This window comes from Mus musculus, chromosome 15 (genome assembly GCF_000001635.26).
Source record: "Mus musculus strain C57BL/6J chromosome 15, GRCm38.p6 C57BL/6J".
In the NCBI taxonomy this organism is placed as follows: domain Eukaryota; kingdom Metazoa; phylum Chordata; class Mammalia; order Rodentia; family Muridae; genus Mus; species Mus musculus.
Window position 1 is genome coordinate 54,739,761 of NC_000081.6, and position 15,603 is coordinate 54,755,363.

General features: G+C 41.6%; 1 protein-coding gene across 1 annotated transcript; it reads left to right on the forward strand.

The window, feature by feature from the left end:
- Positions 1-6,149: 6,149 nt before the first annotated feature.
- On the forward strand, positions 6,150-14,002 carry Ccn3 (cellular communication network factor 3). The gene is made up of 5 exons (NM_010930.5): positions 6,150-6,277; positions 6,412-6,637; positions 8,003-8,263; positions 9,390-9,604; positions 12,449-14,002. The coding sequence occupies exons 1-5, from the start codon at positions 6,212-6,214 to the stop codon at positions 12,743-12,745; spliced, it is 1,065 nt and encodes a 354-aa protein (NP_035060.1). The 5' UTR covers positions 6,150-6,211; the 3' UTR covers positions 12,746-14,002.
- The last annotated feature ends 1,601 nt before the right edge of the window (positions 14,003-15,603 follow it).

Sequence of the window (15,603 nt, forward strand, 5' to 3'; positions counted from 1 at the left end):
CAGTTAATGCCATGAAATATAAAATGGTTATCCAGGAGTGACTGGACAGTGTCAACACTCACATTGTCAACTTCACCAGAATTCTGTAGTCGTATATCTTCTAGTATACTCCCTGATGAAAACTCAGAAGTTTGAGTGGGAGATATTATGCTAAGTATTTTCAGGCTCTAAATACAAATAGAAGTTCTCTCAAACACAGAATGTAATTTTTATCTTCTTTTTCTGAGGACAATAACAAATTAATTAGGGCTTAACCTGTATTTAACTATAACTTCCTTTTTTGTTAAACACTTTGTCCCCAATATTTATGAACTGAGTTTCCCATCAACCAGTATAAAGTACTGTAGATAGGCTATCAGATAACCTGATGTGCAGTCCATATATGGGTGCCTTGTCTCCAGTGCTAATTCATAGCATCAATAGTTCAAGTTTTGGAAGTAGGACTGGCTTGACTATGCCAAGTAGTCCAAAGCTACTTCAGCTATCCAAAAGAAGGAGGGTTTTTGTAACCAGAAGCTGTGAGTGTGGCCTGGATATAAGACATCCAGAGTCCTTTCCAATGAAGGAAACATTAAAAACGCAATTAGAATACCTAAGTTTGGCAACATTTTTCTAAAAGAAAGTCCTTAGCTAGCGAGAAAAAAAATAACTTATTTTTCATACATCTAGCAACTTTCACTTGAATAATCTTTTCTCACTTTCTGGACATTTTTTCTTTAAGAATTTCACTAAATTCCATCTTAATTTTTTACAGTGTAAGCAACTTAAAAACACTGTTAAAGAAGAGAAGATTAAGTGTTAAGATGTGCCTGGTGTGTGGTGTGTGTGTGCATGTGTACCTACAGGCATGCATGTGTGTTTGCTTCTGTGTGTGTGCATGTGTGCATACGTGCATGCGTGCATGTGTTGCATGTAGAGATCAGAGGTCAAAATTAGCTGTTTTCTTCCATCATGTTTCACCTTGATTTGGGAGACGAGATCTCCCACTGAACCTGGAGCTCACGGATTATGGTAGCCTGGCTTCGCAGCGAGTTGGGATATGCCTGTTTCTGTATACTTGGTGCTATAAAACTAAGGAAAGTTCTCCAAGTACATCCTGGGTAGGAGTATTGTCTGATAAGTAATGAGGTTAGAGTAGACTAAGAACATGCAGACAAGAGCCTCTATTGTCAAATATAGAAGGAGGAAAAGTGAAGAGAGGGAAAGATGGAGGACAAAAAAAAAAAAAAAACCCTATACCACTATGGTTGGCTATCTAGGCCAGCAACTTAGCAAGAATTTCCAATAAGGACTTCACAGAGACCTCAACTCTCACAAAATCTTAATTGTAGAGTGATAAAAGAGACCAGCAAGCCATACCAGATTGGCTTCGAGGACAACAGGAAGCCTTATGTGACATAGGTACTACCAGATGGTCTTGTCTTCAGGTCATAGTTGTTTTGATTTGTGGATCTTTATTCCGACCTTCTGAGTAGACCAGAGAATGGAAGTGTATTGTTCTGTTTGCCAGGTTTCCTCTCTTTCTAAAGAACAGTCCCCCTCTCCTAAGAAACTGCTTTTGCTTTCTCTTCCACCAAACTTTCTCGTTTCCTCAGATGACCCCAGACTGATTCCTGGGTTTCCCTTTCCTTAATTTCTCTAAGTTGAATCTAATACAAAGGGATGTTCCTTCTATGGCAATGTGGCCATAAAAGTCAGGGACTTGAACGAATCATCCCTCCCTTTGTAGGGAAGAGGCTGGTGTATGTTGTCGAAACGCAGAGAAAATATAAGGACCATTAAAGAGACTTGGTCTTGGCAGTCGTCAGTGCCCTCACAGCCATCCTGTGGACTTAGATTTTTCAGAACCTACTTTAATTAGTGTTCTTAAATGCATTAACCTCCCGTCTAGCTCACCAACCAGAGGTAACACAAGAAGAAGTTTAATAGGAAAGAGGGTTTGTAAACCTGTTTAGAAGTAGTTCTTTGGGGCAATTACAATCTTCTGTGTCAATATATCAGCAGTCCAATCCAATAGCAAACGCCAAACAGGAATCAGTAGCAGAAGCTCGATCCGGCAGAAACTGCAAGGCTCCACTGAATTGGCACAGGTCAGCGGAAGTGGCAAGAATCAGTCAGAATACCACGAGAAGTTCTTTGATGCATATCTCTCTACGAAGTGATGACCAGCTAAGACCAGCTGAGCGTTGCAAGGCAGAGCAATGCAAGAGCATCCTATCACTCTCTGTGGGGTTACATTTATATTTTTTCTAAACATCACGAGCCCTCTCAAGTGTCCTCTCCAGCAAATCATCACATGCCCTCTCATGTGTCTGCTTCAGCAAAACATCCTCTCATGTGTCTGCTTCGGCAAAACATCCTCTTACAAGACAGCTTCCAGAAAAACATCATGGGACACAACTGAGTTTCCAAAGAAACCAGAAATTTTCACTTCATATCCCCTTTTCTGTTTAAAAATCATCTCTAACATTAACAATCTACACACAACAGAAATAAAAGAACCATAAAACTAGAACTTTACATCATATTTTAAAGAAAGCTGCATATGTACAATATATCAAACAATAGCCAAACAAAACAACCTTAAATTTCTATCACGATATATTAAACCATGCCAAAGTAAAATATTTAAGACCGGTATACTTAATTTTTATTTTAAAAACTTATTTATTGTTATTCCCTTTTCCTTTATTTATTATTGCTTTCTCCCGTCATAAGATAAGAAAGTTCATTTTAAGAAAGGAAAACAGGGGAGTAAAATCCATGATTTAAAGCTTACTTTGTTTCCTCCCTGGTCATGACCATTAACAACCTACCACCCTAGATGATTACAACCATAACACATCAAATGACCAAAACCATCCACCACAACCTAAGGGACAAGGACCACAGGTTTCTTATAATTGCATCCTGCTGAACTGGGGTAAAAAAAATGTGTTTGGGCTCCGCCCAAAAAAATGGTTCGACTTTAGAGAGCTAGCTGTAGCATTTGTTGCCCAGTCTCTGTGTTGTCTGTCCAGTCTCTGTGTGATCAATCTTTCGGGTAGTCTAGGTTGTTTTACATTCATATTTTGGAGAAATCAGTAACTGAGACAGTCTGTGAGAGTCAGGGCTATTTGCTTGGTGGTGACATTCATGTCTCAGCTGATAAAAGGTTTTCTCTGATCAGATCTAATCTTTGTAAGCTTTGTGAGTAACCACATTTTTTTATTCCCTGTAAATACATATGCATAACCACGACCCCGTCTTAAAACTGTTGCAGGTCTCCATACTAATGTCAACACACCCTTAGAGTATATTGGTTGGCTTAGTACCTCAGGGGTTTTTTTTTTTCCAATAATCCAGTGTCTTTCTGCTGGTATTGTTCCTTTTTCACCAATATTAAGAAAATTTAGAGTTAACAAAGCATTATTTAGGCTGCCCCTGGGATTTTCTACTCTTCCTTTTTGTTTAATAAGCATCTCTTTTAAGATATGCATGGCTCTTCCTATAATTGCTTATCTTGTGGGATTGTGTGGTGTACCAGTAATATGTTTTATATTGTAATATGCAAAAAATTGCTGTATCTTATTGGATACATATGCAGGAGCATTATCAGCCTTAATTTGTGCATAATGCCCTATTAAAACCCTCCTTTAGGCAAAGCTTAGTCAAGTTTAGTTTCTAGAATTCACCAGCAGGAGTCTTTAAAACAGTGAAATGAATTATCTATCCTGTCTATCCTGTATGAAAGACACACAATCCAGGCATTTTATTTACAAGCTATAAATCTAGATTGGGCAGATTTGGGAGCTTTTCAAACTTATATCCTGCCCGTATGACTCTTGTTACTTGCAGTTTTCTTCTAGCCAGATGCTCATGGTCCATGTCCTGTCATGGTGGCTTCCTCCTCTCTTGGTTTCCTTTCTTCTCTCCCAGTCTCTCTACCTGTGATCCCCAGCCAGGTAACTGAAAACCCACCTATTTTATCAACTATCCAATCAAGAGCTTTAGCCTTTTACTGACCAATTAACTTAGGGAACAAGGTTACATAGCATCACTTGGTATACAGGAGGATTTGTTCACTGGGGTAACCAAATCTCAGGAGCCAGTATTCAGCATTTGAATACATAACAGCACCAGATTAGCCATAACATAGAAGTGTGTCTGCCATTTCCTTGTCCTTAAATTACACCTTTCTTCCCTTCCTCACCCTTTCCCAGACTGAAGCCCAAACTCAGTGCTGTGCCCAATTCCTTTGCCCAAAGTTAGCTTCCATTTAATCAGGCACTAAAATTCAACATCCCAAGAGCCACCCTGGAGAGGGTCAAGAATCAGCGATTTTGGGAGACGTGCGCTCTCATTGTCTCGGATGTGCAGCTGGATGGAAGCATGGCAGAGCCAGGTGATACATGAGCCCCACTAACCTGATGGACGCCTCCAATCAGATGTGCAAATTAGCTCCCCTACCTCTGCCTAAACTTTGCATGCTTCTCATCCAGAGTGTGCCAAACAAAAGCAGAATTGTCACCATTGTGGGAATGCATCTGAGCAGTTCTGAGCTCTAAAAGAATAGCCATAAAGGAGGTAGAAGTGACTGTGCCATCTTGGAGTATTAGAGGGACAGCCCGGGCTCCCTATGCACTCTGCCATTGGTTTCCCTCCTGCTGAAGGTCAGTAATGCAAGGGCAATTTGTTTCTTTGTAAAGTCTAGAGCTATACAAGCCTGTATAATCTTGCTCACCAAGTGTTTTGTTTGTTTGGTTGGTTGGTTGGTTGGTTGGTTGGTTGGTTGATTTGGTTTGGTTTGGTGATTTGAAGTAGCTATCCTCAAGAGGGCTGCGTGCGCATAGTCCCTCCCCACCAAGGGGCATAATACTGAAGTCAAGGCGAAAACATGTTTTAAATCTGTTGGTCACTTTTTTGGTTTTGTTTTGTTTTGTTTTGTTTTGTTTTGTTTTTTTAAGACAGGGTTTCTCTGTATAGCCCTGGCTGTCCTGGAACTCACTTTGTAGACCAGGCTAGCCTCGAACTCAGAAATCCATGTGTCTCTGCCTCCCAAGTGCTGTGATTAAAGGTGTGCGCCACTGCCTGCTGGTCATTTTTGAAGGGGTCAAACTTGCTCTCTATTTCTTCTGACAGAAGGGAAGCATACCTCAGCACATCACCTTTTTCTTTTGCAAATGAATGCCAGCTGGAGAGTCAAGTCAAGCAGGAAGCATCCTCTCTCAGGCTCCTGCTCCATTCATGGGGCACTGAGTGCAAGCCAGTGAGGCAGTTAGAAGCAGTTTTACATCTGATGTCATATGGCAGATGCTTCAAGACTTTTCCTCTACTAGAAAACGTCTCCCTGCTCCCGTTTTTATTTGTGTTCCATTGTTTCATGTTTATTTCTACTGAGCATGTAGAACTTGGGTTTTAAGACTTTGCAAATCTTGGCGTGATTACAATCAGAAGAATTTGGCCATTTGGCCAATAGCAGCCCCCAACTCTGATGAAGTGACTCTTTTCTGTTATTTCATTTCCCTCGTGTGTGTGTGTGTGTGTGTGTGTGTGTGTGTGTGTGTCGTGTCGTGTCCTTTCCTCCTACCCACCCCCTCAAAATATTTCAAAGAGTCCCCCAATAAAGGGTGACAAACTTGCATGTGCTTCCCTTATGACTAAACTTCTGGGCCTCTGGCCAATCCCTGCCCAGCTCATATGGCTCCAAACTTTAAGCATCCCGATCAAGAGCTCCACATTTGTAGCTCTGGTTGGAACTGTGAGGGCGGAGGGTGCTAGGAAGTAGCGGTGTCAGGGGGAAGGTGAAGCAACCACCCAGAGGAAGAGGGTGTTTCCTTCTCACGAGCTGTAGCTGGCTCGGGGTCTTGGCCTCCGGGCTCCACCCAGTCCCTCCCTGTGCTCAGGGAAAAGCCAGTCCACTCACTCACACACACACACACACACACACACACACACACACACACACACACACACAGAGGCATACTCAGGCCGGGCGCCACGCCCTAAGGAGAGCTGCCTTGGGGCCCATCACCAAGGCAACCGCGGAGCTCCTTCTATTTCCCCACCCAGCTGATTCCCCCCACCCCACCCCCTCCTCCCAGTGCAGCCAACCGGTTTTGCGTCCCTGGAGCGCACTATAAAACCTGCACGGGTGGCGCTCGCCGCTCAGCCAGACCTGGGTGAAGGGGCAGTCCCATCTCCAGCCTGTAACAGCCCTAGCAGGCAGAACATGAGCCTCTTCCTGCGAAAGCGATGCCTCTGCCTAGGCTTCCTGCTCTTCCATCTCTTAAGTCAAGTAAGTGGCGCACGCTTAAGATGCCCCCGATTACTTGGACCTCCTGGACTGCCTCTGGTCCGTCCCGGGCTCACCCTGCCTTGGTTCGCCCCTGATAACCTGAGTTCGTTTTCTTGTCTCGTCGATCTTCCTAGGTCTCTGCATCTCTGCGCTGCCCTTCTCGGTGCCCACCCAAGTGCCCCAGTATATCACCGACCTGCGCCCCCGGGGTGCGCTCGGTGCTGGACGGCTGCTCCTGCTGTCCGGTGTGCGCCCGCCAGCGCGGGGAGAGTTGTTCTGAGATGAGACCCTGTGACCAGAGCAGTGGTCTCTACTGTGACCGCAGCGCAGACCCCAACAACCAGACTGGCATTTGCATGGGTAATCCTACCTCCATTCCCACCCTGCTGTCCCCTTCTTGGCCTGACCTCTCCTCTGGCAGCTAGGTGAAACTTGGCCCTCTTTTTTTACTTTCCCAGAGAACTAAGCAAAAACATTTGTAGCAATAGTGCAGTACAGTAATTGACATGTGTGGAGAGCTTTCAATGTACCGGGTATCAGGCTGAGAGGAAACATGCACCGTGCAGGTAGGTCACTTGCCGCCTAGAGAAGGGATGAAAACAGAGTTAAGGGCCAGAGTTTGGCCAGCTCCAGGGGAACACTTGGGGTGATGGAAGTATGAGCTTACCCCCAGGTCTATAGTCCCCCTCTGCCTCCACCCCCCACCCGCAGCAGCCCAGAGAGTTTGCTTTCACACCTGTAATTGTCCTAATTGGAGCCAAAGCAACTCCTTCTCCTGGGAGGACTATGACACTCCAATCTGAGCTACAGTAAAATAAAATGCAGGCAACTCACCAACCGAGACTTATGGGAAGTAATCAATGGGAGATCAATTTCCCATCAGGTACTGTAATTAGGGTCATACCTACCACCCTTGGTAAGAGTCTGAAGCGCTCTCTGTCTCTCTCTCTCTCTCTGTCTCTCTCTCTGTCTCTCTCTCTCTCTGTCTCTCTCTCTGTCTCTCTCTCTCTCTCTGTCTCTCTCTGTCTCTCTCTGTCTCTCTCTCTGTCTCTCTCTGTCTCTCTCTCTCTCTCTCTGTCTCTCTCTCTCTGTCTCTCTCTCTCTGTCTCTCTCTCTCTCTCTCTCTCTCTCTCTCTCTCTCTCTCTCTCTCTCTCCCTCCCTCCCTTTCAGCTAGTGGTGACATACTGTGCTTCAATATCAAGAAAACTTAATGCCTTTCCCAATCTGACCAGTGAACCTATTTGGTTGTAAATCCTAAACTACTACAGAAGATGACTCTTTGGAGACCATCTCTTCTTTAGAGAATAGGGTCTCTGGAGCATGACTTCAGCATCTATTCTGGTCTTTGTTCTGTGTTTCTGTCTTAGAAATGAAATCATTTCGGGGTAGGTACTTTTGAAAGGAAGTAGAGATGTGTCAGAAGCCATCAATTAACCAGAATATGTGTATTGCCATGTGCAGAGTCTGCAGTATTTACAGTCCTCTTTGCTCACTCATGAGAACTAGGTGAAGAAAGGAGGACCAGGTGGGATTGGTGCCTTCTCCTCCTTCTGGAAGCAACCGCAAGGACTTATCTCTCTTTAAGACATATACTAAGCCAGTCATCTGCACTAGAAAATGAAGAACTTCTGACCATGTCCTACCATTTTACACAGCTTCCAGTTGAATTACACGTTTCTCTCTTTCTCTCCTCTTCCCTTTGCCTTCCTGCCTGAATATTCTAGTTCCAGAGGGAGACAACTGTGTGTTCGATGGGGTCATTTACCGCAACGGAGAGAAGTTTGAGCCGAACTGTCAGTACTTCTGCACCTGCAGAGATGGGCAGATTGGCTGTCTGCCCCGCTGCCAGCTAGACGTGCTACTGCCGGGTCCTGACTGCCCAGCTCCGAGAAAAGTCGCAGTGCCAGGGGAGTGCTGCGAAAAGTGGACCTGTGGCTCAGACGAGCAGGGGACGCAGGGGACGCTGGGAGGCTTGGCCCTTCCAGGTGAGAAACCCAGCAGACGTGGGACAGTTAAGGGGAAATCTAGTCACAATGCAGGTGTGACTCTGGGATTTAAGATGAGGCGCTGCTTTCCATCCCATTGTGAACTACAGATCGCCCAAACAAGATCAAACGCATCATTTATTTAACTCTGAGCTAGATTACTGAAATATGCGCACAGCCTCTGTTTTAAAGGGGCCCAATAGAGACAGCCACAGTGTTTCATTTTTGCCTTCTGAGAGAGAGAGAGAGAGAGAGAGGAAGGAAGGAAGGAAGGAAGGAAGGAAGGAAGGAAGGAGGAAGGAAAGAAAGAAAGAAAAAAAGAAAGAGAGAGAGAGAGAGAGAGAGAGAGAGGAAGAAAGAAAGAAAGAAAGAAGGAAAGAAAGAAAGAAAGAAAGAGAGAAAGAAAGAAAGAAAGAAAGAAAGAAAGAAAGAAAGAAAGAAAGAAAGAAGAAATCTCTTTTCTGTGATAGTTTTTTGTTGTTGTTCTTAATTTGGCTGGCTCTGCTTGCTCATCAGAATTAAAATGTGACATTGGGGAAATGCCTCAGTTGGTAAAGTAATATGGTGCAGGTGTGAGAACCTCAGTTGGACCCTCAGTATTCTTAAAAAACAAAAACAAAAACCCTGCCTGGGGTCACTAGCCAAACTAATCAAGTAGCCCCAGATTTCAGTGACTATGCTTGTGAAGAACAACACTGAAGGTAGATTTGTGGCCTCTGTACACATGTGCATGCACACCTTCAAACACATGGGCATACACACACACACACACACACACACACACCCCTGAACAAATATACAAAAATTAAACTGTTAACATGAACTTCTTGTGTACCAAATCATGTATTGAAAATTCAGCGTATGATGGTATATGTTCTTAAGTACATATAATTACTAAGTTTCTTAGGGCAACTTGTCCTAAGCTTCTTGGGGTTCGGTGAATAAAGATTTGTTGAAATCCTACATTGTGCCCTACCTATTAAGGGATTGTACATAAACCTAGTGCTGTGTTCTGCAAAACTGGTATATATCAGCTACAGAATTAAAATTTATGATCTAGTGTTTTCTGAGAGATAACACTTATATCTCCATCCTTTAGTGTAATAATGATTTATGCCTTCAATAGCCTATAGACCGGAAGCCACCGTAGGAGTTGAAGTCTCTGACTCCAGCATTAACTGCATTGAGCAGACGACGGAGTGGAGCGCATGTTCCAAGAGCTGTGGAATGGGCGTGTCCACCCGGGTCACCAACAGGAATCGCCAGTGTGAGATGGTAAAACAGACTCGTCTCTGCATCGTTCGGCCTTGTGAACAAGAGCCCGAGGAAGTAACAGACAAGGTAGGAACCTATCCCTTTATACCAGTGGCCTTGACTCCTTGGAGCCTGGCCTCTAGAAAGTCACTGTCACACTAGCTGAAAAAAAAGAAAACAATATGCCCTAGGTGGGCATTAACCCAAACAAAGAGCATGGAGCACCCTGAATCAAAATCAGTACCTCCCATCTTTCATTTTTAACATACACAAATGCTCCCAGGAAACTCACAGCAGGTCTACAAACACATGGGAAAGGATGCAGAGCTATAATACTTTATCCTAATGAGGATGCTCTAGTAAATCAAATCCCATACCTGGAGGGAAAAAGTAGCTTTCTAATTGTGAAGAAGAGCTGCCTTTAGCAAAGTTAGCTTTTTAAATAAACCAGGTATGAGCTATAGGACTAGGATAAAGACTATGCCTGCTTTACTCATCTTGCAGTCCAAAGATCCTACTATGTGCCCTGGAATATATTGTGTACATAATAAACAGCTGTCAGCAAATGCATGAATGGATGTCTGGGAATTATGAACAATATTTTCAAAAGCCTGGTAGACACAGTACGTTTGCCAGAGTAAGGCAACAGGAGCCAAATGAAACAACATATTTCCTCCCAACCACCACCACCTTCTTTTTGTTGTTGATGGAATTATGTCAACACAGTATGTTGATTCTAGGTATAAAGATCGGGAGCCCTAATTGGTTCCTGATGACATAAAAGGTCTTGTTGCAGAACTGGATCAGATAACTAAACTATCAGATTAACCATTACATAGATTCTTATATCAGCCGAGGACAAAATAAAATAGCCCCTGGAAATTCAAGCTCTGTGTATCTCTACTCTGAAGCAGTATCATATAATGTTTAAGGGGACAAGACTAGAACCAGTTCAGCCTGGCTTTAAATCCTTTCGACATGACCTAGCTTTGTAATCTTGGGCAATTTATTTTAAATTCTTTCCTCATAGACTGTGACCATTTATATCTCTTGCTGGGGATAGTTGCATACACCTTTAATCCCAGCACTCAGGAGGTAGGGGCAGTTTGAGGCCAGCCTGGTCTACATAGAAAGTTCCAGTAAAGGCAGAGATACATAGAAAAATTCAGACTCAGAGAGAGACAGACAGACAGACAGAGAGAGACAGAGACACGGAGGCACAGATAGACAAAAGGATTAAACAAAATGAATTTACAAAACAATGGACACAGATTAAATACTCTGTTAATGTTAGCTATCAAATACTTAATTTTTTTCCTTGATGCTAAAAAAGAGACCCTTGTGATCTTACTGATTATGTGACTGTTCAGTTATATGATTTTAGAGAGTTATCACAACTTTATGTTGCTTCTGCAAATTCAGAAAGAACACCTCGAGACACCTTTTCTCCAAAATTATACCCTTGCATCTTCTGACACTTTAAGAAACATTTCATTTCACAATGAAAGATCACCCACATAAACATTCACACACACACACACAATTCAGCAGTTTTTAATGGCCACTGAAAAGAATATATCTTGAATATTAACTACCAAAAAAGGAAAAACAGGACCTTCAATATTTTCACATTTAATATTGCATATTTCATAAATACTTCTTTATTAAATAAGGCCTTTTTATATGGTGCTTCTAGAATCTGGTCTTTTGTGTTGTTCTTTCATATAACTGTTGTTTCTTTTACCACCTCACTTTATATGGGAGAACAAAATGCTTAAGATGTTTATCGGGTTTACATATATTATACAGGTTCTGGAAATATGTTTGGGATATAGGACTAGATGTTTTCTTGTTTCTGGGATTTCTTAAGTCTGTGACTGAGGCTATTCTTTTGTAGTCCCCAGGTAAACAGCAGCATCTGCTGATTCATGAGCTTTGAATCACATGTGCTAAATCCAAAACTCTAGTTGTAAGGACCAAGCGTCTGTGTTTTAACAAGAACCCGAGGTGGTGTCCGTACATGACAGTTTGAGAACCACTGACATAAAAGGATTCCTAATCACCACCTCACATACTATGAGCCTTATCGGGAAAGTGTGCAGTAGAGGGTCACAGAAAGTTGGTAGTGGAATAAGAAACAAAGTCAGTTGTTTGCTTATTTGATGAAACTGGGTTGGTTTCTTTGTTATCTGAACTGGTAGGATACTGAATAAAGTCTCCACTCAATTCAGTTTCTTGAAAAGACTCTTAAATTTCACTGTCCCAGAATGTCCAAGGTCATAATATATTGAAAGGAACTGGCTTTGTATCAGACAAATACCAATACTCAATATTTTCTGATCATTTCAGTCCTTTGAGACTCCATTTTTTAAATAAATTTGGGCCAGTTGTACCTTGTATAAACAGATATTCCCTGAATGAATGAATGAATGAATGAATGAATGCTGTCGTAGTTAAATGGATTAAAGCCAGGGCAGTCCTTGAAACATTAATAGACTTTACCAATGCTACATTTGGTCCTTCTCTCAAGAACACCAAAGCTAAATACATTTAGCTATAGAAAAGCAATGTCTTAAATAAGAGAGAGATACTTCCTTCTTCCTGTTCATAGACTCAAAGACAAAAGTGGGTTCTGCATATTTGGCATTATATTCAAATTCTAGGTAGAAAAAGGAAAAGGAATGTAAGAGACAAGTAAGAACTGTCTAAAAGGCAGAGGTTTGCCCAGAATAATTAGACTGATGTCATTATTGGCCAGATTTTATCTCAAGTTCCTAGATAATCTAAGGAAGCAACTGATGTTATCTGACAACATCGTCCAAATAAAACTGATGATTTATTTAAAAAGAAGAAAGCCAAAGGGCATTGGGTGGTTAACTTCAGAAAAACTGCAGGATCCCCCACTCAACACTCTTCTTTTTCTTTTCTTAGAAAGGTAAAAAGTGTCTCCGCACCAAGAAATCCCTGAAAGCCATCCACCTACAGTTCGAGAATTGCACTAGCTTGTACACCTATAAGCCCCGGTTCTGTGGGGTCTGCAGTGATGGCCGCTGCTGTACCCCCCACAACACCAAAACCATCCAGGTGGAGTTTCAGTGTCTCCCGGGGGAAATCATCAAGAAACCAGTCATGGTCATTGGAACCTGTACCTGCTACTCCAACTGCCCTCAGAACAATGAGGCCTTCCTCCAAGATCTGGAGCTGAAGACAAGCAGAGGAGAAATTTAACAGGTGCTCAGGGAAGCATATTGGTTGAGGCAAATGGTTGCTGCGGCATGGCCCACCATCTGTATATAGGAAACATAATGAAGTTGTCCCACGTATGTTGCTGTGATCATATGAGGCCATTTATATTTGTCTTTTTTTTTTTTAATGAAAGATGTTCCGAATGTAAACTTAGAATCAAGGTAAGCTCAGGATATGGCTTAAAGGTGACTTCCTTTCCTGTGCTGTTTATTACAAGAGCAAATTTATATAAATTTAAGTCACATAAATGATCTAGTTAGTAGAATGTGGTCACATCACATTCATTTTCTGTGCACTAGTTAAATCCCAATAAATGTTACAGAAATGATTGACACAGTGAAATCTAAGATCATGTTGAATATATATATATATATATATATATATATATATATATATGTATATATATATATATATATATATATATATATATATATATATATAATACCAAGGTTGACTTGAGGGATCTCTACTGAGTTCCTTGTTGGGGTAGGTCAACTTGTGCTTCCAAGTGTAAGATCAAAGAAAACATACATCTCTTGAACATGAAGTTCAGAGACTGATTTTCTACTTAGTGCACCAGGAAATATGCTATAGTTACAGCAGTAGAGTGTCTCTTAATTACGTGGGCTAGTGTCATGAACTTTCTCCATTATAGACAAACCGACTCCTTTCCAATAGAAAGAAGCTGAACCAAAAACTCCCAATGCAGAGATGACGGGGCCTCTCAGCTCATGGTTTGTACCCCGGAGGCTGCTGAGGCCCACTTCTTCAAAATTAAACAGGGACTCTTTCATAGTTAAAGTACACTGAAGACCAAGCCACCTAATTTACAATCTCTGATGATTTTCAAATGTGCTTTTAGTGCAATTTTGAAAAGGAAGAGCAGAATCTACAAAATTTTATGAAAGTTTAAAGTAGCTGAAGACCTGCTCAAAATACATCTTTTGGTCATAGTTATGAAAACACAAGTTATACATGTGTACCTATGTATGCTTAATAAACAAAGTTCACAAAATGTGCTAGAAAATACAATTTGTACATCACCATACACATCCCACTTTTCTTTTTAAAGTATTTATGAAAATATAAATTATACATTTTGTAAAATATTCTCTTTAATTTCCCTAGTTGTTACAAACAACTTTTAAAAAGTATGATGTTATCAGTGAGTGACTCTGGTATTAGTTTTGTGTTATCAGTTTAATGCTGTTTACTGAAAATAAAAATCCATGAATTAAATATGACATCAATCATTAGCGTCTAGAAAGCAATGTAGATATTTTGTGATGGGCTCATAACTTTTTATCAGAGGAAAATTATCTCTATCACCAAAAGAGCAAACATTCTCTGCCATTTACTTGGACCATCGTCTTCAGCCCTAGTCACTTTTTTCAGAAGGTCCCCAGACATCCTTATACACTGATACCTGAATTTGCAATCTTAGAATCAAAACTCACTTCTTGGAGTCCTTTATCAAAGAAAATAAAAAGCCCAGACATTATTCTAATACCCAGGTAAAATCATGAGTATCCTCTTTGTCAGTTTGTATTTGCCACATGCCCAGAAAAAATATTTCAGCTTGCCATCTCTATCCATCAACACTGTGCCAAGGGATGCAATCAACCAATCTTGGACCAATGAGATTAAGAGGGGGGACAGATGTTACTTTGTAGCTACTTTGCACCATGTAGTTGGCCTAGAGTGGTTGCCAGGGTAACAACCATTTGCAAAGCATAAGTGTTATGTTGGCTTATTATGAGTCATCCAAAGATGATAAGGTATAGAGGAGGGTGGGTGCATGTTTTAAGCAAATACTACTGTTCTGTATTAAGGCCTTCAGCATCTGTGGGATATGGTTTCCACCCTGGATTCTCATGGTCTCTCAGGTTTACTGAGAGGCATCTGTATTTCCAGTGATGACGTAGAGCAGAACTATGACCAGGATTGCCATCTGGGTGATATAAGAGCCAAGCCACAGTTAATATGAGCTTTTATAGTTTGAGGTTTCTGCCTGGTGCAGTATGAACACACAGTTCTTCCATAAATTAGAAAAAAAATGGATTTTTTCCAACTTCATTTCCTCAGATATAGCCTCCTTCCCATCCATCTTTGCAGCTAGTTTATATTTACCTTCAAGATAAACTGGAAAGCAAATTGGACTTCTAGGTGTTGAATCATAGGTGATTATCAAGGCCATCTAACATTTATTGCATACTTACAATGGACAAATCACTTTGCTTACATCATTTAATTTGCATAATAGTAAAAAGTTAGTACTCTTCAGGTCTTCTGGCTACTCATGAAAAACCTTTTTTGAAAAACCCAGAAAGTTAAAAGAAAGGACCATGAGAAATCTTTCAGTGAGCAAAGGGCTTACTACACTAGTGTAGGCATCTGACGTTGGATCCCCAGCACTCCCGGAAAAGCTGAATATGGCAATGCACACCCGTGCTCCCAGCTCTGTTGGAGAAGGGTTGGAGAAGAAGGATCCCTGTGATTCACTGGCCAGCCAGTCAAGCTGAAACATCAAGTTCCAGGTTCAGTGAGAGACCCTGTCTCAAAACAACCTGGAAAGGAAGAGAGAAAGATACCCAACACAGTAATTCTGGCCTCCACGAGTGCACACCTACACACACAAAAACACAAAGTATAGAACAATAAAAACAGGAGTCTGTCATTGTTTGAAAAAAATCTAAGAACCTGGTGTGGTGGTCCACCCCCATAATTCCAGTTGAGGCTGAGGAAGGAAGATCACAAGTTCAAGGCCAGCCACTGTTACAGCAAGACTTTGTCTTAGAATATCATCGACGAACATTAATCAAAAGAGATGTAGGAGGAAA

Coding starts and splice junctions, on each gene's coding strand:
- Ccn3 (NM_010930.5), top strand. CDS start 6,212: ATGAGCCTCTTCCTGCGAAAGCGATGCCTCTGCCTAGGCTTCCTGCTC. Junction 6,278..6,411: donor TCTTCCATCTCTTAAGTCAA/GTAAGTGGCGCA, acceptor CGATCTTCCTAG/GTCTCTGCATCTCTGCGCTG. Junction 9,605..12,448: donor CCGAGGAAGTAACAGACAAG/GTAGGAACCTAT, acceptor TTCTTTTCTTAG/AAAGGTAAAAAGTGTCTCCG.